This window comes from Solanum tuberosum, unplaced genomic scaffold, assembly GCF_000226075.1.
Source record: "Solanum tuberosum cultivar DM 1-3 516 R44 unplaced genomic scaffold, SolTub_3.0 scf00240, whole genome shotgun sequence".
Classification (NCBI taxonomy): Eukaryota; Viridiplantae; Streptophyta; class Magnoliopsida; order Solanales; family Solanaceae; genus Solanum; species Solanum tuberosum.
The window spans coordinates 7170-34791 of record NW_006239164.1 but is presented as its reverse complement, the minus strand read 5'-3'; the positions used below and the strand labels follow the sequence as shown (position 1 = coordinate 34791).

The 27622-nt window shown below is 36.0% G+C and overlaps 1 protein-coding gene across 2 annotated transcripts in view; it reads left to right on the top strand.

Annotated features, from left to right (window-relative positions):
- The window catches only part of LOC102597573 (protein arginine N-methyltransferase 1.5), a 30156-nt gene extending 5079 nt beyond the window's left edge, over positions 1–25077 (top strand). The window contains exons 2-23 of one of the 2 annotated variants that reach the window (XM_006356953.2): positions 6284–6401; positions 6962–7071; positions 8601–8690; positions 8815–8880; positions 9607–9701; positions 9871–9946; positions 10042–10128; positions 13051–13144; positions 13817–13908; positions 14001–14036; positions 14122–14190; positions 19486–19554; positions 19694–19747; positions 19859–19933; positions 21003–21095; positions 21217–21320; positions 21766–21814; positions 21900–21986; positions 22639–22744; positions 24095–24182; positions 24363–24456; positions 24690–25077. In XM_006356953.2, coding sequence (XP_006357015.1) covers positions 6284–6401; positions 6962–7071; positions 8601–8690; positions 8815–8880; positions 9607–9701; positions 9871–9946; positions 10042–10128; positions 13051–13144; positions 13817–13908; positions 14001–14036; positions 14122–14190; positions 19486–19554; positions 19694–19747; positions 19859–19933; positions 21003–21095; positions 21217–21320; positions 21766–21814; positions 21900–21986; positions 22639–22744; positions 24095–24182; positions 24363–24456; positions 24690–24773 — 1836 coding nt within the window. In that variant the 3' untranslated portion in view covers positions 24774–25077. The remainder of the gene's footprint in view (positions 1–6283; positions 6402–6961; positions 7072–8600; positions 8691–8814; positions 8881–9606; positions 9702–9870; positions 9947–10041; positions 10129–13050; positions 13145–13816; positions 13909–14000; positions 14037–14121; positions 14191–19485; positions 19555–19693; positions 19748–19858; positions 19934–21002; positions 21096–21216; positions 21321–21765; positions 21815–21899; positions 21987–22638; positions 22745–24094; positions 24183–24362; positions 24457–24689) is intronic. The other variant, XM_006356954.2, reaches the window with a different exon arrangement.
- The last annotated feature ends 2545 nt before the right edge of the window (positions 25078–27622 follow it).

Here is a 27622-nt window from a genome sequence, read left to right as displayed (position 1 = left end):
GGGGAGATCCCCTACCTTCCCCCCTAGAATATTTGCAAGCATGTTTATCCTAGGCACCTCATTGACAGGAAAGATGAAGCTCTTTCCCCAATTGATGTGTAGGCCTGAGATGGCTTAAAAAAGGATCAGAATTACTCTCAAGTACTTTAGTTGAGAGCTGTCTGCATCACAAAATATCAATGTGTCATCAGCATACTGTAAGTGGGAGATGGCCAGACCTTGTCTGTTATTCATATTAGCATTGAATCCTCTTATCCATCCTCTTGTTTGGGCTGTTCTGAGCATGACATTTAGGTCCTCCATCGCCAGGATAAAGAGGAAAGGAGATAAAGGATCTCCTTGTCTCAGTCCTCTCTCTGATGAGAAAAAACCAGAGGAGGCACCATTTATCAAAATAGAGAACTTCACAGTTGTAGTGCAAAACTTAATCCATTTTAGCCATTTTCCTCCAAAGCTCATGTTTGTATAAAGACTTCCAGAGGAAGCCCCAATGCAAGTGGTCGTAGGCTTTTTCAATATCCAATTTACATAAAATGCCTAGCACCTTACTGTTCTTTCACTCCTCCACACATTCATTTGCAATCAAAATTGCATCCATGATCTGCCTACCTTTTATGAAGGCCATTTGTTGGGCATCCACCAGATTATAGACCACTTTCTTAAGTCTTTCGGTTAAACTTTTGAAATGATCTTATATATGCTCCCTATTAGACTAATAGGTCTAAAATCCGTCAACTCCTTAGCCTCTATCTTTTTTGGAATCAATGCTATGAAGGTAGCATTAAAACCTCTCTCAAAAATACCATGAGGATATCCCTAGTATGTTAGAGTCCTTAAGGAGTTCATAGGAAAACAACATCACTTTTGTATTTCTGATTGTAAGTATTACTGGAATACGTCCCGAGTATTCCTGTGTTTATAATACAAGTTACCTTTTCAAAAAATAAAAATACCATGATCATGGAAGTTTTGGACAGCTGCAACTACCTCTTTTCTAACTACCTCCCAACATGTAATGAAGAAAGCCATAGTGTACCCATCAGGGCCTGGAGCTTTGTCCCCAGCACATGCCATGACACAATCCTTTATTTCATCCTCAGTAAACTGACTCTGCAGCATGATATTGTCACCTTCACTAATCATCTTGCCATTTCTAGCAATGAACTGAGGTCTCCACCTCTCTGTCTCAGTGTAAAGATTCTGATAAAAGTTTAAGATTTCTTCTTTGATTATTGCTGGTTCTTGCGTGCACACTCCATTAACAGAAATCTTATCAATGTTGTTGTATCTCCTGTGGCTGTTTGCAATTCTATGAAAGAACTTAGGGTTCCTGTCCCCTTCTTTTAACCACAGAGCTCTGGATCTTTGTCTCCAAGCTACTTTCTCTCTCTTTGCATTATCTTCAAATTCAACGGTGAGAACTGCTCTTAAATAGGATTCATCATCTGTGAGTTGTCTTTGGTCTTGTATCCTCTCTAGGTCAGCCAGTTGATTAAGAATGCTCTGTTTCTGTAGTCCCAAGTTTCCCTGTCTTGTTCTGCTCCACTCTTTGAGTTTACCCTTCTAGTAGTTTAATTTACTTGCCAGGATAAAGTCAGGTTTTCCCCTAAAAATACTGGAGTCCCACCAAATCTTCACCATCTCCTTAAAATTTTCTGTTTGGAGCCACCATTCTCAAACTTGAAATAGGAGTTTGGTCTCTCCCAATTACCACATTCCAATATCAGAGGGCAATGATCTGAAATGACCCTTTGTAATGTCGATTGTTTGATGTTCTTAAAAGTGTTCTCCCATTCCTCAGAAATCAGGAATCTTATCCAGCCTGGCTGCAGGATCATGGCCTTCTCCTTTCTTCCATGTAAAAACATCTCCCGCTAGCTGGATGTCAACTAGCTCTGCATCTTCGATAAAATCTGTGAAGTCCGTCATGGCCTTATTAAATCTGGTACAATTTCGTTTCTCTAAAGGGAATCTGACTATATTGAAGTCCCCCTCAACCACCCAAGGTCCTGAAAAAAGACCTGTCACCGAGCACAATTCCCACCATACTTCCTCTCTCTCTTCTCTGTTATTAGGGGCATAAACTCCAGACATGTGCTAGCTGAAGTCCAGAGATTTGCCGGTGAATTTGCAAGTAATACAATATGCACCTGTTTCACATACTTCCCCCTCCCAAACTCTGCTATCCCTCATTAGAATGACTCCCCCTCTAGTACCGCTTGCCTCTAATTGAGCATGTTTTACCCATCTGTTGGCCCATAAATCTCTCACTAAGTTGTTTATATCCCCTTGCAATTTAGTTTCCTAAAAACAAAATACATCAACCTTCCAATTGTGTATGAGACTTTTGATCACCAGCCTTTTCCTGGCATCATTTAGTCCCTTCACATTCCATGAAACTATGTTAAAAAAATTGGAAGGTTTTTTAATTCCTTTGAGACTTTTGCATCCCCCCCTACTTCTTGTGCCATAGCTAAAAAAAATTGTTCCCACTTCCAGGTTTTTTAATTCCTTTGAGACTTTTGATTTTGGTGTCATCAACATTAGAGCCTTTGCTGCTTCACCGATTCTTTGCCTTTTCCCATCTATAATAAACAGTTCCTCCGCCATTTCCTTGCACCCATTAAAGTGAATCCCAAATTCTTTTCCCAGATTAATGATGTTCTGTCGGACCCATAAAGGAATTGTAGAGTCCGATGTTGGTTCGCAGTTCTCTGGTGACTCGGTGTAATTTAATGGAGTGGCTTCCTCAACATTCACGGCTCCAAGTTCTTTGTTTCCTTGTTCTGCATAAGTGTCAATCTCTAATCTACTGTCCATCTGAATGATTGACATAGCGTCATCATCCCTATGAGTTGCATCCTGGAGCTCTTGATCCTGCTCTTCTCCCTCGCTTTGTAAGTCTCCTGATGAAGTATCAAAAATATTTTCTCCTTTGATTTGTTGAGAGGCCTGCGCTTCTTTCCACTGATTTGCTATTATTTCATCTACATAAGGGTCTGCTGGACCTTTTGCATTTTTCCCCTCCCCTTCTTTAAAACCGATTTGGGCCACTGGATCATGGCCCAAATTTCCCCAGCCCAAAAATTCCCTCTTCTCATTTAAACTGCCTGCACGTGTATCAAGACCCTCATCCCTTTCACGTGACCTCTGGTACGTTTGCCCATCTGTAAAATTCAAATTTTCCTACGACTTCGAAGTGCCCACTTGCCCCATCACCTCGGTGCACTCAAACCCCCCCTACCCTCTATAAAGTAGGGTTTCTTCACAGACTGCTGGGTAATACCCTTCTTGCCCCTTTGTCCACTGTTCACCAACCTCGCCGGAGCATCAATCCAAATTTGGACCTTGAATATAGATCCATAGTGTATCAGTTCCACCGTCTTTGGGACTGATTCTTCATCCCCTCTTACCTTTATTCTAGCCCATTTTAGGTGGTTTCGGAGCTCTGTTTCCTCTTCTGTTTGTATCCATCCACCGCACAGATTTCCGATCTCCCGAAGGATCTTTTGGGACCAAAACTGGAGTGGAAGACCTACCAGTCTGATCCAAACTTCCTTCAGGCTTTCCTCGATGGAATTTGAGCATGGCATCCACCAATCTAGATGTAATTTGTGAGATTTCCAGAACCATTCTCCCTTCACCACATGGTCTGCTGCTGTCTTGGTTGAGAACTCAAAGAGAAACTGGTTGCATCCCATTTCATATATGTAAATACCATGGTGGTGTTTCCAGGAACTATTTGCCCAACGACGGATCTCAGCAAGATGGACATTCGAGATCTCCTCTGATAGGCTGCCTACCACGTTCCTATCCAGAAGTTCATTTTGTGTTTTACTAGCATCTTCCGAAATAAATAGGGAATTTCCTTTCCTGTTTACCCCAGAATCATTTATCTCTCTGGTTGACCATTTATTATTCTTGACAGCCTCTGCGTAAAGGAGTCCTTCCTCCGTTGTACGATGTAAAAGCTTGACTGTCCTTGTGGTTTTGACTTTAATGAAGTTGGTTATCTTAGTAGCAATATCCAACCACCCTGAATTAAATGACCATTCTGGAACAATAATAATTGTTTTCATCTTTCCTTGCATATTAATGATACTGAAATAGCGACCAAATCTGTTAAAATTTCTTGAGCAGAAAATCTCAGAATAATGGTTGTGATTTTTCCATCTCTTCACCGAGTTTCCTTTCGTTTTCGATGCTTCCTTCAAAAGGTGGACTATCCACTCCATCGTTTTCTGGCTGAAACTTGCCCTAGTCATTATGTTTCGGCCTCTTTCCACCCATTCATACCAAATCTCTAACCCTTGAGATCTTCCTTGTAATGTCAAATGATTTAAAACCTACCGCAAAATAGATGATATCGCTACCCATGATGAGAAGGAGATGAATAGAAGAAGAAAGGTTGATAGATAGGAGAGAGAATTTCGATGGAAGAAGTCCACCGGAATAGGAATCCAGGGCCCAGAAGGGACCTGAGATGAAAACCTCGGACATCGTGCCTGGGAGCTTTTTTAAAAATAGTCTATTATTTACTGCTACAGCCGAAATGAGCTTTTTTTATATTTTTTTTTATGATAATTATCTAAAGGAATATCTTAACGATCATTTCATACATAGTGTATGACCAAATCCAAGGAAAACTACCAATCTCATTGAGAGTCTTCCCAATAACAATCATTTCATAATAATACTAACTCTCAACTAGTCAATTTTTTCTCCATTCTTCGGTGTCATAATAATTCTCCTTTTTTCTTGCAAACCAAATGATCCCCATGAGTTAAAAAATGGATTAATATTGTTACAACTTCCATATCATCATGAATATAAGAGTAGTAGTTGATTTCGTCACGGATGCCTTTTGACCTTTTAGCAATAGAATAGTTCTAGATTCTCGAAAAGATGACTAATATTTATCAAATTATAATCACTTGCAATTTATTATTATCCTTTTCAAACAATTGCTTTTATAACCTATGATTATTGCCAAATTGGGTCATGGTTTAAAGGCAGATCAACTTGTTTCTATTCCAATTGTCTAGAATTAAGAATGGAAAGACAAGACTTGTCTTACTATGTAGTTTTGGTAATATTGAGCTCATTGGCAAACTCTGGTAGAGGAAGCTCAAACGATCTTTTCCTATCAATCCTTTAACAGGAAGCAATTGAGAAAATACCGTCTTTTGAAATCTCATTGATGAAGGCACAAAAAGGGTGGGTAAAGATGGGATAATTATTGAAGAGAGGGCTGAAAAAATAGAAAAATTGCTGATAGCATCTGGTAAATAAAATTGAGTAATTAGTTGGAACTTTCCGATTCCTCTGCTAGTGGTGATTGATAGATGGTCTGGAGATAGCAAGGCCTAGCAAAGACAAAAATGTAGCACAAATGATCTTTTCCTATCAATCCTTTAACAGGAAGCAATTGAGAAAATACCGTCTTTTGAAATCTCATTGATGAAGGCACAAAGAGGGTGGGAAAAGATGGGATAATTATTGAAGAGAGGGCTGAAAAAATAGAAAAATCGCTGATAGCCATCTGGCAAAGAAAATTGAGTAATTAGTTGGAACTTTCTGATTCCTCTGCTAGTGGTGATTGATAGATGGTCTGGAGATAGTAAGGCCTAGCAAAGACAATTGTAGCACAAACATTGAGAAAGACATTGGAATTTGGAGAATTTAGTGAAAGATGACGTGTTTTTCAAAGTGAGATGGCATGTAGCAACCACAAAATTTTATTACTATTGTTATATGGACTCTGTAGCCATAATTTACTAAAAATCATCATTAACTTTATAAAGACATTTATTGAAGTTTATGTTGTGTGTGTTTGCTAAAGATATGTGTTCTCTTGGTTTTTCACTATAAACATATCTTACTCGTTTGAGTGTATTAAAATAGTATATCTATCTTTGCTTGGAGTGCTAAAGCGATATATAAGGCTTGGAGTGCTAATAGTTAGGGAAAGCTTAAGGAGAGAAATCAAAGGGTCTTTCAAGGGAAAGAATGCTCTGTACAGAATATTGATTAAGTTATTATTACTTTAGGCTTTTGGTGTAAAGAGCAGAATATAGAAGAAGAAATCCAATTAGTGGATTTTATAGGTTCCTTATAAATATCCAGGACTCTTTTGTAAATTTTGGAGGTGACCAGCATAGCCCTGAATGCTGATAAATACAACTTTTACCAATTTCAATTTTTAAAAAAAAATGGAAATAACACTTTATAAATTCTATCTTAAGCAATACATCTTTGTTTAATCCTTAATTTTGTGATGCAGATGGATCCTGCTTACAGGCCTAGTTTACTGGTGAGTAGCAATGGTGGATCTGGGGTGCTTCCATTCGCTGGGTCAGACTTGGTGCTAAGCCCTTCCCAATGGAGTAGTCATGTTGTTGGTAGAGCTTCTTTCTGTTCATTGTTAGATTAAATTTATATTTGTTGAACCGAGTGTTGTTTATTATTTTGCACGGGGAGCGTCTTCCCAATCCCCCCTATCGGTTTTGAAACCCCTTGTTAGTCTCTTAATGCCTAATTCACACATTTACTGCTTTTTTCATGACAAGTATTGACACATTTATTGTTGTTTCTTTCATTGCACTGCAAAAAAAAGAATAGAGTACATGTGTTTACTCTCTTGGGGTTTACTCAGTGAATTAGATGCAGACTTGGTGTTTTTCCTGGAATTGTGGACCATTACATGGATCCTGAACTAGGGGGAAAGAATCCAATTTTTATTTTGTGATGCTAATATTGTTTATTGTTGAGAGGATATACATTGTAATATCCATGGTTGACCTATCATTGTAAAACAAATTGTTTGTTAATTGTATCCCTGATAGTCCTAACTCCTTACCATGAAATCTATTCATGAAGGTTCTAAGTAGTGACTGATTTACTAATGGATCATTCTTCATATTTATCTCAATTTTATTATTTCCTGGCATGTGTGATCTAGGTAAAATTAGCTCATGGCTTGACTTGGATTCTGAAGATGAGATGCTTCGGAGGGATTCTGAGATTACATTGAAACAAGAAATAGCCTGGGCTTCTCACCTTTCACTGCAGGTGAGACTCTTGAATATTCTATGTTGTGCAAACTGAATGGAAACTGATTTGCAAACATTTTCTTTTCTCATTATTTTTATCGTCTCCAAATTTTTATAGTTTTTTGCAGTTTAGTTTCTATATATGCTTCTGTGGCTGTGTCTTTTGTTCCTACAGTATACAGGGTTGCCACCCACTTGATCCCCAATTCAATAGTAGTCTTTCACCTATGTACTTATCCAACATACAAAACTACAAAAGTGTGCTTCATTCACATAGAAGTGTATCAACATGCAAACTAGTATTGGATATTCTACTAATAACAACTTCCCTTATCAACATGCAAACTAGTATTGGATATTCTTCTAATAACAACTTCCCTTTTTATGCCAAAGTGTCTTAGGGATGTAAGAAATGTGCTTGTTTCTCTCCATCAGACTCTTTTTAGCTGCCTTACACAATGTTAGAAGTTTGACCAAAAGCACCGTGTTGACTTGACATGACAATGTACCGGTGGTGTGAAGATGGTATGTGGTTTATATCAGATTTTGTCAAATCTGATCTTAGACTTTGACTTTGCGTCAGTAGATTAAGAAGATGAAGGGCAACAAGCAAGAACCACATGCTGCTGTTACTCTTCATTCTTTTCTGTCTATTACTTGCTCTTTTCCTGTATGTGATATGAAAGAAAGTCGGTGAGACAAGTTAGGCTGAAAGAGAGCATGTTTATAACCAAGGGATTTAAAAGATGTTAACACTTTGAGTATATATATGTATAATTTTTACACTTGGAGAGCAGGGGTTAAATCCTAGCCAAGACAGAACACACTAGAGGATTTCTTATTATCTACCTAAGCTTTGGTGAACCAGAGTTCCTCGGTACTTGTGATGGTGGGAAGTAGCAGGTAGCTGATAGAGTAGTCAGGGTGTGTGCAAGCCATTATAAGAGGATTAGTTCTACTTCTTCAATTGTTCTCCTAATTCTAAGCCTTAAACTCATTGTATGTGCACCTACATTGATTAGCCACTAGATTATCCTTGGGCAGACAACTGCTTAAGATAACTCAAATTTTTTGGCGTTATTGTTTATATTTGAAGGCCAACCCTCCTCGGGAGGAGAACTGCTAAAGATAGCTCGATTTATAGCATTATTGTTTATTTGTGAAAGCCAACTGGTGGGTGTGGCCTAACTGTGGATGAAGCTAGAATAAAGACCATGTGAGACTAGTGTCTGAATACTACCAGCCTTGGTGGACAGAGTTACTAGGTATCAATACTGGTGTAGGTACCTGATGGAGTAGTTGAGTTGCAAGTTGATCCGAACACCACTATTATGATTTATGAAAAGAAAATTCTAGCTGTGAATGTTTCTGTTGGGTTGGCACCTTTTGCATGCCTCTCCATGTTTGCCTCCATCAAAGAATACGGAAAAATGGGGGAGGGCAATGATTGTGTAAATGCAGTTACTTTTCTGTTTGCTCTCGCAACCTTTATTTGCTTGAATTAAGCAGCATTTTTGTTTATTGCTTACACATTTTCTGATCATGCAGGCCTGTCTTCTTCCTGCACCCAAGGGAGTGACCTGTGCTAATTATGCTAGATGTGTGAATCAAATTCTACAGAATCTAAGCAATATGCAGGTGTCAATCTTGTCTTTATTTTGGTTTAGTTATTTTTCCTCTGTTTTTATTCACTTTAAATACTTGTTCCAGCATAGTTTGTTTTATGTTTCATATTCTCATTTTGATTTTATGTGGTTTGAAGTTGTGGCTAAGGATTCCATTGGAGAAATCTGATGATGATGATGGAAATAGAAGTCCTAACTCTATGGTGAGTAATTGCTGCATGACTGCTTAGTGAAGATCTATAACTTTGTATCCCCGTAGCTGTCAGACTGGTCATTACTGAAAATCAGTGCCAATGACAGATGTTATAACATTCATCATAATTTTAATGGTCAATATTGGTGGACGATATGGAGAGAGAAATATGAGAGATTTTGATGGAATTGAGAATGATTTTGTATATTTTAGGAGTAGCCTCTTTTCCCTTATTTCTTTTTAGGGTACCCCCGAGATTCCTGTAGGTATAGAAGATTGGGTGTCGTTTGTATAAAATCATATATTTTTGTAAGATGTGCTGCTTTTTGTATACTTGTCTATGGGTATCTTTTCGCCCATTGTTAATAATTTCTTTTCTTGATAAAAAATGGTTTATTTAGTGGCATTTTCTATGCTATACTTGGATCCATCTGGCTGGCTCGTTGACCATGATGCTTTATTTCCCTTACTGATATTATCCTTCTGATAAGGAAGTGATTCTGGTTTTCTTTTTGGTGCTACTGGGGATGTCCTGGTAAAAGTGAACGGAGTGTTTATCATTTTGTATTGGCTGCATTTATTCTCAAGTCTGATATTTAATTATTGTCTCTGATAAATCTCCCGAAAGCTCCTCTTTTCAAATTTTCATTTATGTTATTCGAGCTATAGGTCACAATGCTTGATTTTAATAGATAAGTTAGTGCTTTAGTTTGATGATGGGTTTCTTTATATCAAGCAGGGTGAAGAACATAGAGATTCATGGGAAATGTGGAACTCATTCCGCACTCTCGGTGAACATCACAGTCAGCTTTCAGTTGCACTTGATGTTTTGTATGTATATAAATTTATGAAGTGTAGTTATTTTAAGTTTAATGGTTTCTTTTAAATTTTTTTTTTTTTTTAATGGTTTCTAGGTGATTAACTTTGAGGAAAATTCTTTGTTGAGATTCATTGTCGTGGTTATGTCAGTACACTTACATGCGATTTACTTGCTGTGTAGATCCTCATTACCCTCTGTGAATTCACTTGCGCGGTGGTTTGGGGAGCCTGTTAGAGCTGCTATAATTAATTCCAATGTAAGAAATTCAAGGGGTTGCCCCTTTTTTCTCCACTGTAGTGCTTGATACTCCTTTTGTTCTAAGTAAGAAATGTTACTGTGCTGATTCAACAGTCTTTTCTCACCAATGCCCGTGGCTACCCCTGTTTGTCAAAACGACACCAAAATCTATTGACGGAGTGTTTCAACCACTCAATTCAGGTAAGCACGTTACCATCCAGTTTAATGATTCAATATGGAGTTTTCCGTTAACAATATAATTCAATGCATATTTGAAAAAGTGGGTTAAAAAAGTGGTGACAAGTTCATTGGGCAGCACTGTCTTTTGTTTTCTGATAATTTGCTGGTAAAGGCCATTACTTTGAACTGTTTTAATCAATTATAGAGAAAATGCTCTTTATCTCTGTAAAACAAATTTGCTGATTTGTAGGGAAAATGTCTTATCCCTGGGTAGATACATTTTAATTTTACAAATTGTTATTGTTAATGTGTTACAAACTCGGCCATGTGTACATATTCAACATGGGTGTCTGGAACTATACTGTAACAGGTATACCGTATATGTAGTTTTCGCTTATTTTTAGTGTATAAAGAATCATCCAGAAGTACTGTCACAAGTATGTGAAGGATGCATGTAACTTAAAGCACAATTCCATTGATCTTACCTGTTCCAATAAGTATCTCTTTTACAGAGACGATAAAAATCCTGCCAGGAATTATCTAATATCATGTGGACATGGTTTTCTTTGGCTGATGTTTGTGTAGTTTCCCTAACTGAACTAACCAGTTCTTTTCGCAACCAAAGCAGAATTGCTTTGGGTATCTTGGAATTTTTTTTTTGACATGGGTAACTGTTTCTATTTCTGTAACACAGTACATGGGTTGTACTGAAACCATATATACAAAAGAACTCAAAATCTACTGTCTTATCCTTATAATGAGTCTAAGACATCAATGATAGAGACAATATCATTAGAGTATATCTGGTTACACCAAAAACATAAAGTCAAAATACAATTCATTTTGACTTGTTCTATAGTATTCTCCATATTCTCAAAGACTCCAAGGTCCCTCTCCTTCCATATTGTCCACCATATAGCTGCAGGTACAATTCTCCAGCTGTTTCTGTTTTTAGCGTGAACTCCTGCTTCTTCCCAACTGTGTAATTCTTCTGTGATTTTCCCTGGCATGGTTAAATAATTGCTTCTTGGAAACTGGTGCTGTAGGTTAAATAAATTGCTGGAAATCAATCTAGTTGTCCAATTTGAATTTTGACCATTTGACACAATTATTACTTTGGCGACAAGTATGTAAGATAAGGCGATGGCTGGAAAGAGATAGAAGGATTAGTCGCCTAATTAGTAGAACTGGAAGCATTGGAATGCTAAAGCAGGCTAGCAAGAAGCATAATGGCAACTGCCAAAATTGGTCTTTTTATCCTAAGATACTTCAGCCACCTACTGCTCAATGGAGATAACTCCTGTAACTCCGTTGTAGGGGAGAAGACCTTTGACATGATGGAATATTAGCATGGTACGTGATCGCTAAAAATAGGAGGTTCAGGAGCAGGGTTAGTATTAATGAACAGAGTCTCATATGCTGTCTTCCATTACGCAGAGCACTGGAAGGATGATGATGCATCTGCCCTGTGAAGAAAAAAGAACAGGTCTATCAGTATCAGGTGGCACAAAAAATTCAACCATTTGGTGGACACACATAGAATCATGCTGAGAGAAAAGAAGATAGAATCATCCAGTCAGAACTGGATGTGGATATGGGATAGTTAGTGATAACTGGGAAACTGCGAAGTATGTCTAGAGAAGAATTGACTATTCAAACAGTCTCTGATTGGTCTATGCCATGCACAGGCAGAATATTGTAAGGCTTTTTAGCTATCGACTGAGTCTTGGATCTGGAAACAACCAATTTCTTGGTTATTACAAAAAGCACAAAAAAGCATATTGCAAGACAATTTTGAGCTGTAACTGTTTCTTAACAATGTGAAGTGGCCATTTGGTGCTCTTTGTGATTAAAAAATAATGTTAGCATAGTTGGGAGGGGAAATAGGTTAAGCTGAATGAGATGCAGCAGAATAGACTACCCAATAGTCCGGGTTCCATGTTTACTGGCAGATCTTCAGTAAGGTACCTAACCAAGCAACTAAAAGTTATGAGTCAATCTTGGTGTAGGTACACAGTGGTGGTAAACGCATGGACCACTTGTCGGTGACTCATTTCTGGGGAAGGGGATTAAATATGAAGAAGAAAGCTCAGTAGCCTGGTCATATGAATAGCCAGTTACAAGGCAGGATCTTGGAAGAGAATTGGAGCATTGCATGGTGGAAGAAAAATTGCGTGTAGAGTATGAAGGAGAAATAGAAATGAGAATTCGAGTGTTGGAGGAGTTTTATTAACTTGATTAAAAGGGTGGAGTGTTTGAGGAGGTGAACGAAATTGGGATTCTTTAAACCTGAAGAGTAAGTAGGACACTGAGTGTTTGGGGAGTTGAAGGGAATTGATGTTGTTTGAAACTGGAGAGTAAGTGGGCAAGTATTACTTACACTACCACCATTTTATTTATCAAAATTTCTTGTGTTATGTGCACTTATGCCTGTTTTAGTCATTTTTAGTAACTCATTACCTAAATTTTGTACATAGCTTGTGGTTTGAGCTGATACATTGGTAGGTTTGTTCAGCTTGGTCCAAATCGGTTATAAAAAATTGCCTACAAATGAGTAACTGAAGTTTTTGCTCAAGCAACATGCACATGTATCGGTACTTGATGGATATGCAACATTTCTTAGAAGGTTTTATAGTAATTCATCTGTTTATCAGGGGTTTCAATATTTTCATTAGATTGAATGATCTTTTTTAAGCTCACATATTTTTGTTTAATGTGCTTAGGCTACCGATTTGAGTGTAGCACCTTCATAACATCTAACCATTTGGTAGCAAGTTGAGAATGTGTTATCTTGTTGTCATATCTACTCATTTTCATATGCTGAGTTATCTCCCAATTTGTTATCTGCATTCGATTCTTCTACTTGTTTTGTTGGATAATCATATGATTTTCTTCATTTTTGGGATCTTACCATGAACTCTCTCTTGCAAATATCTCCTGCAGATAGTCATCTCTGGACAACAAATGCAGAATATCCCCACGGGAACTTCAGTGTCAAAATCTGACAATAGTAATAATCAAAGTGAGGGAGTTGAGGGTATGGCGTTGAACTGGATTTGAGATTTATTTTGATAATCAGAAAGTCACAGTGATGTATTTTAAGCTGCCTTAGTTTCACTTCGATATTTTGGTTTGTCCTACTTCGCAGTTTCTTTTTCCATTGTCACCGGTAATACTCGTGATATGTTAAATATCCATAAAACCACCATTTGGTTGTCCAGTCAGGGCTAAAGTGCTACAAAAAAATGACCTGTATCCTACATATTCCATGTATATGAAATACCATTTTACATATTCACCTCGGTCTCCTTAATTATTTGTCGTCAATATAGCACCAACTACTAACCAAGCAGACCACCTCTTCGATGCTTTGGTGCGACATAATTTTTCTCTATCGCACTCTTGTCTCCTACTCTTAACTCTATATAATAAGATCTCACCATAAAAGAGTTCGTTCCTATGAATTTCAAACCATACAGTTTTCCCCCCTTCCACCATCTTCCCCCGTCCTATTTGCATCTGAGTGGCCTTGTGAAATTTGTATCCTTCGTGAACCCCTTGGTATCCCCATAAAACAATTGACCACCATATTCTCTTTCTCGATCGTCAGAGCATGCACCTATGGGAATGCAGGCATTAGGTTATCTATTCCTTTATGTTCAGTCTTATTGTTAGCAAGATTGCTTTAGTTTGTATTAACATTGTTCAGGCATGCAGCGACATCCGCTAAGGTCATACCTGGACTACATTGCTTATTTGTACCAGAAGATGGATCCACTTCCTGAACAAGAACGCTTTGAGGTAGTGTATCTCCTGTGCGTTTGGGGATGTTGTTAACCTGTTGGTTCGTTTGTATTAAGTTTCAATGACACTCCGACTTTTTTCTTATTCAGCTTGGTTATAGAGATTACTTACAGTCTCCCTTACAGGTGCATGCTTTATTCTCTATCTTCATAATTTTCTTCTATTAAGTATAGGTAGCTGAACTTTTTTTAATTCATTTCTTTCCTTCAGCCTCTCATGGACAATTTGGAGGCCCAAACTTATGAAACATTTGAGAAAGACACAACCAAGTACATACAGGTATGTGTAAGCTTATTGTCTGGCAGTAAAACTTAAACTAAACTTAGTCAGGGGCTTGTTTGTAGTTACTATAGTTTAGAATGTTCTGAAGTGCTAAGCAATGCGGCCTTTAACAAAAGAAATTGACACTGGCATACTTCTGCAACTATCATATGCTTGTTGTGTGCTCCTTTCTGATTGAAAGAAAAATATCTGTTGAAATTTTATCTGTTTTCATCTATTGTTGTTTTTGGGAGAAACAAGGGGCTGCCACGTTAAGGAGGTATGCAGATGTTGACAACATGGTGTTAGCAAGAGATCATACTCTTTCATTGTGCTCGTGTATATTCAGATTTTTGGTGAGCACAAAGCGGAAAAAAGCTAAAAGGCCCCGCTTCACGTTTTAAGCGAAGCACTCGCTTCATTGAAGTGAAGCACAATTTATAAGAAAAAAGGCCAAAATAAATAGAGACAATATATAAGCAAAAGATCAAATCAAAAACTAAAAGTAGATATCACACAATCCTTCATAGACCAAGGACAAACAAAATCAAAGATACTAACGGTTCAACATCTAATTCTTATTCTTCTATAGTTCTACCTCGACATGATTTTTTAAATATTGTATTCCTAATTATCATTATATTGCTCATCATCATCTTCAACTCCATCATCACCCTTTTCAATTTCATCAACCAGGGATAAATTTGTACTACTAATTTTCTCCTCCTAAGTAAGCTTTAAGGGGTCGTTTGGTTGGGAACAAGTTATCCCAGGATAAGTTATCCTGGGGTAAATTTGTACTACTTCTTTTCTTCTCCTAAGTAAGCTTTAAGGGGTCGTTTGGTTGGGAACAAGTTATCCCAGGATAAGTTATCCTGGGGTAAATTTGTACTACTTCTTTTCTCCTCCTAAGTAAGCTTTAAGGGGTCGTTTGGTTGGGGACAAGTTATCCCAGGATAACTTATCCTGGGGTAAATTTGTACTACTTCTTTTCTCCTCCTAAGTAAGCTTTAAGGGGTCGTTTGGTTGGGGACAAGTTATCCCAAACATGGCAACCAAACAAGATAATTTTTTTTTATCCCATCACTATTATTTTTGATCCCTCACACCAAACGACCCCCAAGTATTCCCCTTAAATCACAATGGTCCCTCTCAACTCCACTTGCCTCTGCATCAACACCCCAAGTGAAATCAGAATCTCCCTAAAAAATGCTTCATCTTTAGCATTCCAACAACGATTAGTCATTCGCTGATATCATCAATATTATCCAAAAGAATTGGATCAATTGTATTGCTAGCATTGTAAAGACGCCTCAAAATTCCATTGTATTTTATGAACACTAGGTTATTGAGGTGCTTCAAGGTTCTTGTTGTGGATGCGTTGGAAGTCCTTAAATTAAGTATTTAATTATATTTTTAGTAGCTTTATTTATTATTCTAGAATAGGGTTTATATTTCATAGTTTTATAAGGATTAGGTTAAGTTATAGTTATTAGTTTGGAATAGGATTTAGGTCTCCTACTTTCATAAGAATTAGACTTCCTATTGATGTAATAAGACTCCTATTTAAAGGGGCTTTTTGATGAATAAATCGGTAAGTCATATTTTAGTAAAAGCAAGAGATCGGAGTTCTCTCTTCTATTGAACTCTAAGGTTTCAGTCTCTCTTCAATGAGCTGAAGTTATATACAAAAATAGGTCGATCTAGGAATTCGAACAAAGGCAAGGGAAAGTCGAAGTCAATTGATTTAGATTTTCCTGTTCATCGTCCTGTGACTCGATCCTTCTCTAAGAATCCTAACAGTTCTCTTCCTCAATGACCTAGTGTTCATAAATATAATAGAACATTAAGGGGTTGTTATAATGCTCGCAATGAATTGATCCACTTCTTTTGCATAATATTGATGATATCAATGAATGACTAACTGGAGTTGAGAATGCTAAAGATAAAACAATTTTTGAGAGATGTTCTGCTTTCACTTGGGGTGTAGCCGAAAAGGCAAGTTGAGTTCAGGAGAACCATTATGATTTAAGGGGGAGTACTTCAAGCTTACATAGGAGAGGAAATGAAGTAGCTACAAGTCTATGCCTAGTTGAAAAAGATGATGATGGAGTTGAAGAAGACGATTAGCAATACAATGTTAATTGAGGAATACAAGATTTTGACAATCTTGTAGAAGTAGAGCTATAGCAGTTGAAGAATAAAAATTGGATGTTGAACCATTAATAGTTTTGAATTTGTTTGTCCTATGGTCTGAAAGATTTTGTGATATCCACTTTTTAGTTTTTAATTTGAACTTTTGCTCATATATATTGACTCTATTTGTTTTGGTCTTTTTTCTTTGAATTGCGCTTCACTTCGAAGAAAAGAGTGCTTCGCTTAAAGCGTGAAGTGGGGCCTTGTCGTTTTTTTCCGCTTCGCACTCCCCGAAACATTGATAAGAATGTACCCTAACTGCTTAAGTGAAAACACCTGTGAAGGGTCTTTCCTTGAAAATGTCCTCGAACATCAAATATATATAATGAACTGCACATAGAGTCCAATATATGTGAGGGAACATTCCCTTCAACATATCATCCACTATAACATTTTCATCTGCATTATCTGTAACAATTTGAACAACATTCTCTGCACCAATCTTCTATGTAGTGTTCTGAAAGAAGGAGAACATTTTGATGGAATCAATAGATGAGTTGCTCGTATCAATGGATTCAAGAAATAAGCTTTTCTTTGGAGAACTCACCAAGACATTGATGTTCATTTTTCTGGTTCTTGTCGTCCTCTTATCCATAATAATGGAACATTCAAATTTGTTCCATTCTACTCGATGATCCTCCACAATTTATTTTTGTTTCTTCCACTTCTTTAGTTAGTTAATTAACTTCATGATAAGTGGCGGGTTTCCACCGTGAAAAGGCCGCAACTGCACGTTCCCTCAAATGTTCCTTGGCAACATCATGCAAACTTTTTTTTATTGCTTTTCTCTGCATTATCTCCTGGCTTCTACGGAAAATAATAATCTAAAGTACTTTTCCTACCAATTGATCCACAACTTGACGAGACTATTGCGTTCTTGCCTCTTTTTGTGATTTTGCAGGAAGCGAAAAATCCGCAACTTCACCCTCCATTTCTTCTTCTTCATCATCGTCAAGATTAGTCGCATTTGGTTGATCTGACATTTAACTTTTTAGCTCTTTTTTTTTCTCAACATGCTTTTTTATTTCTTCCCTCACAATCTCTGGGCATTTTGCACAATGTGCGACATCGCTATAAATTACCAATAAGATATTAAGATCTTTGTGGTGAAAAATTCCGCCTTGAAATGTATTGTCACAAAAAATACATGCGACTTTGCTCCTATTGGTCTCACTAGCTCTTCTACCGCATTTCCAAACCGGGTCAGACTGAAACATTTTTAATCACGGTCACTGTTAAGAAAAAAATAGCAACATATTTTATCACTATAAAGAAAAAAAGAATTCAGCAACATATTTAATCACTTTTAGCAGTTAAGAATTTTTTTTAGCAAGGCAGTTACATTTTTTTCCCAGAACACTAGCAGAAGTGAAAAAAACAGAGCACTAGCAGGCAGCAGTAGATGTCGAGAAAAAAAAACAGAGCACTAGCAAAAAAAAGAAGAAACAGAGCAGAACTGTAGATGTGAACAAGAATACAGAGCTCAAATTTTTTATCAGAAGGAAAGACCTGAAGTCGAGAAAAAAGCAGAGCAAAGAAGAGAGTATAAAAAAAATAGTAAGAAGAGGAAGAAAGAAGAACAAAAAGAACCCTAGCACTCAGCACTAGAAAGAAGAAGAAGAATTAATAAGAGGAAGAAATTACCTGAAAGCAAAGAAAAAGAGCTGGAAAACCCTAGTCGAGCCTTTGGAAAGTCATGAAATAGGATTTCTGAAGTTGCGACTTATTTGTGTCCTTATAATTGACCTTCTAAAAAGGCTTCAACACAAAACGACTGCTTCATTCATTGTGCTAAAGCGCACTTCTGCACTGGAATCACTTCTCTTCAACAGTCTCACGTCAGGTCTTCAAAGCAACTTCACCTCGCATCTCCTTGCTTCATCGCTTTATGAAGCACTTGCTTTCCAGAACGTTGTGTATATTCCTTAGCTTTTCCTCAAATATTTTCTTGTGATGCTGTTTGAGGAATCTCATAATTTTATCTAATTGCAGACTGCAATTCAGATATATGTTCAAGTTGGAATTAGAAACTTAGAATTGATCTGATAATGAACAAAATTCTTCTAAACTGTACCTTATGGTCCTACTAAAGCAAAGGGTTATTTGAATTCACTAGCCTAATAATTCATTCTTTTGCATTTTGAGGACATTGAATGATGGTTGCCCTTGCTCTAACTTGCATCCTTACCAGTAAAAGCCAAAGAGTGCAATAAAATTTTCCATCTGAAGAAGGAAATCATAGGCTCTTTTATGGGTTGTGTATTTAATGTTTTGCTTTGTTAATCATATAGTTGAAAACTATAGCTGCGTGATTGCTTTGCTGTTCATATTTTTATCATCCTTCTGTGGGATTATTATGGGTTTGTTGTTGTATCATCCTTCACAAAATACATACTTTAATCCACACACACATGTTATACCATTGTTTGGGAAAGCGAGCGCTTCATTGCTTTAAGCGGTGAAGCAAAGCTGAAGCGAGAATGTATAAAGAAGCATCCGCTTCTGGGCTTGAAACGCGATGCAACCAGAAGTGGCGACGCGAAAAAAGCAGTGCTTTTATTTCTTTTAATTAATAAGTGATTGATTTTAAAGAATAAAAAGAGTCGCGACTTACCTAGTCCTTGAGAAATCATAACAGTAAGGTTTCAGTATACTCTTTCCTTTCAGTACTTCTTCTCTTTTCTTTCTTCTTCTTTCTGGTGCAGTGGCACTGCTAGCCTAGGATTTTTCTTTGTATTTTCTACTCTGTTCGTTACTCTGTTTTCCTTTGCCCTGTTTAGCTTTGATTATTACAATTAAATGTTGTTGAATATTTTTTCCGCACAGTGATTAAAGTATATATTGTTGAATTGTTTTGTTTCTTACTTTCTTAACAATGACTAAAATGTTGTTGAATTTTTTCTTAATAGTGATAAAAATATAATGGTGATTATTTTTCTTAAATCTTATCCGTGATTAAAAGTGGCTGACCTGGCATGAAAATATGGGTAAAAAAGTTAGTGAGACCAATAGGACAACAATTGTATGTCTGTCTTGTGACAAGACAACATAAGGGGAACTTTTTTTCAGTTTTTAATATGAACTTCTGCTTATATATTTTGTCTCTATTTCTGGCAGTATCAAAGAGCAGTTGCGAAAGCTTTAGTGGACAGGGTTCCAGATGAAAAGGCATCTACAATCACTACTGTAAGGGTTTTCTCTTGAGAATTATCTGTCTTGCTTTTGATGTTAACTTACTCATTTAAACAGCTCGGGATGTTGTCTTGAGTTTACTTTTAGTGGCATCCTCAGCTGTTAATATGCCTTGTTCAAATGCTTGTTGCAGGTCTTGATGGTTGTTGGGGCTGGACGTGGACCTCTTGTCAGAGCTTCACTGCAGGTTTAAATGCTTCGTCTAGAGAATGTCAAAACAAGGAAGAAGATGAAAGATATGCATTTGCCTTGTGCCAATAAATCATCTTATGTTTTTTGTTTACCTTGTTGCTGACAGGCTGCTGAAGAGACTGGACGCAAGTTGAAAGTTTATGCTGTCGAGAAAAATCCAAATGCAATCGTCACCCTTCATGTAATCAATTCACTGTTGTCTTTTGTGATTTAGTTTCATGAACTTCTGATGTGTGGCGATTGTTGCTGATCATTTTCTTCTCAAGTCTAGAATGTGTTTAGTTCTCATAATCTCCAGTAGCTATTCAAGCTAGTTGAAAAAAGAAAATGCTGAAATAGCTGGATTTCTAAATTTTTGGGCTGTTAATATGCTAATGTGTATTTACTGAATTTGAACTCTTGAATCTTGTGAAAGTTGAATAGAAATGGAATGGTGTCAAACATGGTGAGACATCCCAAAATGTGAAGTGTGCTAAGAGACATATTACATGTAACTGATGGTTATAAAAATGTTACCTGTACCTGATATGTGTAAATGGAGAAAAGCATAATTTGCATACTAGAAAAATTCTGATTTCCTTGCATCTAGCCTCTGCTAGGTTTGAGTTGGCCTCTTTGGCCATGTATTCATTTGATGGAAGTCCATATCAAATCTATCAAAACAAGAATATTACCTTATCTTCTTTCTTACTGGAGTAAAGAGTACTCCACTTGGTCTTCTAACAAAAGAAAATGATGATTCTGCTTGAATTAAGAATTTACTAGTTGGGGGCTCCTCTTGCGTTGGATGTGTCTTTTGAGCTGACGGTCTGTCAGAAAATGCCTCTCTAATCTCTACCCCACAAAGGTATGGGTAAGGTTTGCATACATCCTCCCCTCCCCAGATCTCACTTGTGGGGTTACACTGGGTATTGTTGTTGTTGTTGGATCCTGGGCAGTGTAGATTGGATTAGGGAATAACTAGTTGAACTGGGACTGAATCCACATAGTTTCCTTAGTTTTGTGCATGTGACATCACTTATGGATTCAGGGTCTTTGGTTTTTTTTTTTAAACTGAAAAAATAATAATATAAAATCGGGGTCTTTGTTGACTTCAAATTTGATGGAAAATCAAATTGTTAATTGATGTTCTATTCTCTTTTCCATGAACTCTTTGTTGGAAGATCTGGGAGCAGACGGACTTCTACTTTACTATGTTACCGGACTCTCATTAGTGTTTTTATTTCTTTGGTGAACGCTATTTTTGACAGAGCTTACTAAAGATTGAGGGCTGGGAAAAACTTGTCACCATAGTTTCAAGTGACATGCGCTGCTGGGATGCTCCCGAGAAAGCTGATATTTTGGTATTAAACTGACTCTTTGGATGAAGAAACAAACTATTTTATCCATAAAATATAATGTTTGATCTTTCATTTGCAAATTCTCATTTGAATTCCTCTCATCATTTATTTTTTACTAATACAGGTTAGTGAATTGCTTGGGTCATTTGGAGACAATGAGCTGTCACCTGAGTGTCTTGATGGTGCTCAAAGATTCCTGAAAGAAGACGGAATTTCAATTCCATCATCGTATGTGTTCAGATATTTTAGTCATTTACTTTTCATATTCAAGGATATACACTGGTTTAACACGATCCACAGAGTTCCATCTCCGGTGGTGAAAATCATGAGTATGGGTTAATGCTGCTCATTTGCAAGCATCTGTCGTAGGAATGTACTCATTAGTTCTCATGTCTGATAATTTTAGATTTGTGTGGTTCAGCTTGAACTTATTTGGAGAGGTGCAGTGATTCCAAGAGGAGCACTGAATTACCTTTTTGTGACTTAAACACATAAAATGGGGATTTGTCTCCTTGACACATGATGTCTTTCTTTTCACTTCTCCCTGTAGTTTCACTATTTAATATAACCATGACTGCAAATTTCTCAATCAACCTAAAAATGGAATATTTTCCTCTATACCTAGAAATACTTACCAGTATGCCATGATATTTAATTAATTTGCTTATCTCAGGTATACAAGTTTTTTCCAGCCTGTGACTGCTTCAAAATTATACAATGATGTAAGCACTCATCTTTTATATTTTATATATGGGGTTCATTGACCTCCATTTTGAGTTGTTACATGGATTGATGCTATTGTCACAGATTAAATCTCACAAAGATCTTGTGCACTTCGAAACTGCTTATGTTGTCAAGTTCCACCGTGTAGCAAGGCTTACTTCTCCTCAACCAGTAAGTTCATTTATGTCAAAAGAATCTTGATTTAAGTTGTATAATTTCCAGAATTGAGATCAGAAAATAACTTTATAAACTGTTGAAAAGACTTAACATTGCAAAGTGTTCAAAACTTTGATACGAGTTGCTTGTACTGCTGACCCAAGGGAATAGAGATTCATAAAGTTATCGTTGTGAATTCCCTTCCTTCAAAATGTTGCAACTGTTATTGGAAAAGACAAAAAGAGCTTAGTACATAAACATAATTATATTTGTACAATTAATTGAATCTACTTCATGTGTTCCATGAACGGTGAAGTCAGTAACATGAATCAGAATAACACTCATGTTTTCCACAAGAGCAGGAATGAAAAAAACGAAAAATTAATGATGGTTGAAGAAGGAAAATGTTGACTTTATAAGTAACAGTGATTTTGGAATGTGGTGCATCTCATTTCTACCTCACTGTAGTGAACCACATCATATGTCCTACAGAATGTAAAGAGAACCTGGCGTTAACAGTGCTTCTTTCGCTAGAAATTTAAAGAGGGAAAATCACACAAAAAGAATAGAAAATCAAATGTATTCCTTGATGCAATGTGTTCATGTATGTCATTGGGGGGAGCTTTCACTTCTGTAACTTACATTTGGTTATTCTATGTTTTGTTAGGTCTTTACATTCAATCATCCAGAGGACTCAACTAGGAAAAGCAATCACCGGTATACAAAGCTACGGTTTGAGATACCCACTGACACTGGATCAGCCCTGGTTCATGGTATTTGTTATGCTCATACTGATTTCGTGTGCTTTACTTTGTCTAGAAATGCCATAAATATGAAGAAGGATATTTGTAGTTACTATCAGCTACATACTCAGAAATTTGTGATCATGTGTGGCATAGAAGAGAGGTGTCTAAACACACTCGCATTGTGAAATTGTTGCTGGATAATATAGTCGAACTGTTGCCTTAGTCTTGAAGTGTAAAGATAGATACACTAAAGAAAATCGTGACATTTTAGAGATACACACTGAACCCAGTCTAATATCAATCCAGAACAAAAATTATGTTCTTGTGTTACTAGTTTCACAATTAACTCAACTGTTGAACCATAGCTTTATTTATTTTTGTTCGCCGGGATAGTGGTTTAACCTTTTGGTCGGAGCATATGATATATATTGTATTTGATGGATAGCTTGGGCATGTCTGCAATTTAACTCTGGTTGTGTTTCCTGGTTCTGTTCTAACAATAAATCTGTTTGTGCAATTGTTTTAAATTCATTCGACAGTTTCCAATTGGACTTTTGACATTTCCCCTGTAAAACCTCTTTTAAGAAATTATAAGCATTGATTTTATGCAGAATAATATTTATATATATCTTAGAACTTGAAAATTATAGTAACTTGAGGAAAAACCAAAGTTGATGAATATTTAGTGAAGAATCCTTTTTATTCATTTGATTTGGATAAGCATGAATGTGCAAGAACATCTAGCAATTGAAGGTCTTTTTGGGCTCGGGTGTGTTCATCTTTTTCATCTCCACTTTCACTGCCGGGATTGTAAGATTAGTACTGGATACCGGCATATGTGAATGTTTTCTGCACTGTGGATTGAGTTCAACCCTCTTGATCTTAACCGGTCCATTTGGTTTATCCAAATGGATATTGAGAATTTATATAGCTGTTCCAAACTAGCTTGGGGTTGGAGGCATAATGGTTTTGGCAAGTGGGGGTTGGTTTCACTAGTACCTAGTTTACAAGGAATGTGTGCTACTTCTTGTTTCCTGTCTGTTTTTGCTTTGAAGTGAGGAGAAGTCGTTCATCCTTGTGACTTCATTTTGTTGATGCCAATGGTAATCTACCGATGAACATATAGAGAAAAAGGTTTCCCTTTTAGTGTTTAATGCTGTCAAGTATTATCGTCTAGTTTAAATGTCCAGCATGTGGAATTTATCTTCTTCCCATGAGCAATGGGAATGGTAGAAAGTAGTACATAGTTCTGGGTGATCTTTTGAACTGATTTGGTGTTAGATTGTTGGTTTTACCAATGCTTGATTTACTAAAGCTTTATACAAGAATAGTTTCTGTTTACTCGACTTCTCATTGATTTTTCCTATGAATTAACAGGATTTGCTGGTTATTTTGATTCTGTACTTTACAAGGATGTTCATCTTGGTATTGAACCATCAACTGCAACACCTAACATGTTCAGCTGGTATGTTGTTCTTTATTCTGCCTACTTTTTCTAGGGGCTTGTAGAGGCATTTGACCTACAATTTTTCAATTGTCTAACCTTGTCTATCGAAAGTGATAGTTGTATATTCAAACACCATCTCTATAGCTATTATTTTGGTCAGGGTTTAATTATTAACAATTTCTTGCTCATCCTTATCAGGTTCCCTATATTTTTCCCATTGCGGACACCTATGTGTGTTCAACCGGGCATTCCGCTAGAAGTTCATATCTGGCGTTGTTGTGGTACTTCAAAGGTAATTACTTCCATGCATGTTTGTATACTTCCCATTCTGTATCACCTAGAGTAATGGTTTTGAGGATGACTACATGAAGTGATTTGAATAAATTGAGTTTCCCCAATCATCACATGTTGTAGAAGCAAGTTGAATCCATGTCCATAATATAAATCTCCATACTCAAGAACCCATCTTCATTGAAGTATGAATTTGCTCCCATCTTCATTGACTTTTTGCTTGATGAAAAATAGGTTTGGTACGAGTGGGGCGTGAGTTCTCCCAGCTCATCTCCTATACACAACTGCAATGGTCGCTCATACTGGGTTGGCTTGTAAGAGTTTCTTCAGTGTGATTTGAGCTTTCGAGATAGCATGATGTGATATTGAACTTCAAATGAATATCAAGTCTAATGTTGCTTGTTAAAACTGTCGTAATCATGGGTTCGAATCGCTTATCTTTCGATGAAAGTTGCTGGAAATGCCAACTGGTGCTCAACATGCCAAATTGTTTGTCTGTGCACTTCATGGTGCTTTAAAATTTTGTTCAGTAGAAATTTTGTAGAGTTTAGGTTCAGATAACCTTAAACTACTGTAGTAAAATAATCTTTTTCTTATAATGAATGTATTTTGCGTTGTGCTATGTGTGATCTTTTTTTTAATGTAAAATCCTACAGCATATCGTCAGTCAATACCATCTTAAATCGACACAATAACTATTGTTAGTTGTCACCACCATCAATTTTCATTTAAAATATTTTGTTGATATAATATTAAATCAATTAAATATAGATAAAACAAATAGTCTTAACTATTTAATATTTATATCTTAATACAAACATCATAATAATTAGATGTTTATTTATATTTAGACTTTTGAATTTCAATGCATAATTATGCATTCAGTTCAAATGTCATAATCTTAATAAAAATAATTGAGCACTAAATCAACTTCATGATTAAATAAATTATGTGACACTTACAATGCCATAAGTAAATAATAGAATGACCATGGAGGAATATTGAGGACTTAAGTTTTGTTCTTTTTTTGTTTTGTTTTCTACCTAGTGTTACTAAATTCCAACTGTACACCGTGGGACCTATTTGAGATGACTTTCAACAAAATTTTCTTCATTTTCAGAATTTGAATACGTTTAATTAAGAATGAAACAATTTCTCCACTTCACTACGACTTAGATTGATCTTAAGTTTTTTGTTTAAGTTATAGAGAGAAAAAAAAGAAACAATAGATTGGAATAAAACCTAGTATGAGGACATCTTTGGACCTCTCAGAAGATATTTAAATTAATATAAAGAGTGACAAAATGCTCATTGATTATAATTTATAACGATAATGACTACATTTTTTTTTAGTTATATTAAAAAATAAAATAATGAATCTACATTTTTTTCTTATATTAAAACAAAAAAAAAAAAGGAAAGATAATGACGGTAGATATATTTTTATCCTCACAAGAGTTCATCTCACATTTGTCTTCCCTAGAAATCAACTCTGATAATTTTTGGACATGTCAAAAAAAACATTTTAAGCTGGCGGTATCTTTGTTCTTTTGTAATAAATAAATGTATTGATGGATATGAATTTATACCTAGGATAATTTATTTATGTTTAAAATAAAACTTACATATATAAATTACATTAAAAAAATACTTTAAGTTATAATAATTAATAATTCAAAATATTGACATATTGGTTGGTGTGCATTTTGAATGCCTTGAACTGCATAGCTAACCTTTTGCATGTTGTTCAAGATATATAATGTATCTTATAAATATACAGTGTAATTTCTTGTTGAGAGAGTTTGGGATAACACATGTGGCAATGGCGAAGCCACCTTACAGGAAAATTATATTATTTATATATGGTTAAAATAATTTTTTAGGTATATATAGTAATGTCCAACCTCCTTCGATTAGTTCATGTGTCTATTTTTTCAAATTTTGAATCTCCTTATTGAAAATTCTGGCTCCGACACTGCCATGTGGTACATACTGAGCTAGGTTAATTAGTCCTAGGTTGTTTTTGTCTAAGAATTGGGACCAACAAAACTCTTATATTTTCTTCCAATTTGATATGGTGTATCATTGATAATATTTAAAATTAAAATCAAGCAAAGTGTATCAGTTTTCAGATTTTATTTTGATTTTTGTATTTAATTATTACAATTTAGTAAAGTTTAGACGAGTACATCTAGAAAAAATATTGTTAGTAAGAAACTACAATCATGTGTTTAATAGTACATAAACATGTATTTGATTTATCAAAACTTTTATCTATAAATCCAAAAAGATAATATTCATGTGAAGAAAAAACTGACCAAATCGATTCAAGTTGGTTTTGATAAAAAATCGAAGCCCTCATGTACTATCCGTCCATTTAAGTGCATGTCAATTATTTTATCGAATATCTGCTATTTTCTATCAATATATCTATGGAATATAACTCGGGTCTATACTATATGGAAGCCTGAGTTCGAGGCACAATGGCAAACCAACCGTGATTCATCTTATTTTCTTTCCCTTTTCTTATAAGTCGAGAAATATATAGGTGGCAAATGAGCGGGTTGGATTGAATTTGGGCTAGATATCAATTCAAATTTTGATGAACTAAAATGGGTTGAATTGAAATGGATCAAGCTAATAGATGAATGGATCAATAATTAGTCAGCATAGTAAGGATCGTAGACTTATTAACCGATGCTTCTAATTATAATATTAATTCACAAAGAATGAATTAATCTTATAATAATAGATTATAAATTATTCCATTAAATTTTTTAATTACATCCTCGATTTAATTTCAAAATCTATACAAGTCAAATTCATTTGATTATCAATTGAGTTGCACATGATCACGATGACACGACTTCAATCAATGACACATTATCTACTTTGAATCTAGGTCTATACAAATTCGACTTTGGGGCTAAGCTACACCGAACTCCAAAAACGCTTGAGTTTTGCCTTTCTAAACCTTTTTACCTTTTTTTTCCCATTTTCAATTAGGTGCAGAACCAACTTGTGGTTCGGGGTTCATCTGAACTCCTTCAGTGGATAAAAGTATTTTTTTTTATGTCTATATAGTAGATATCGAACTCCAATTAATTAATTCGCACATTTTCTTCTCCAGATTTTAAACCTTTTAGTAAAAAAATCTTAACTCTCCT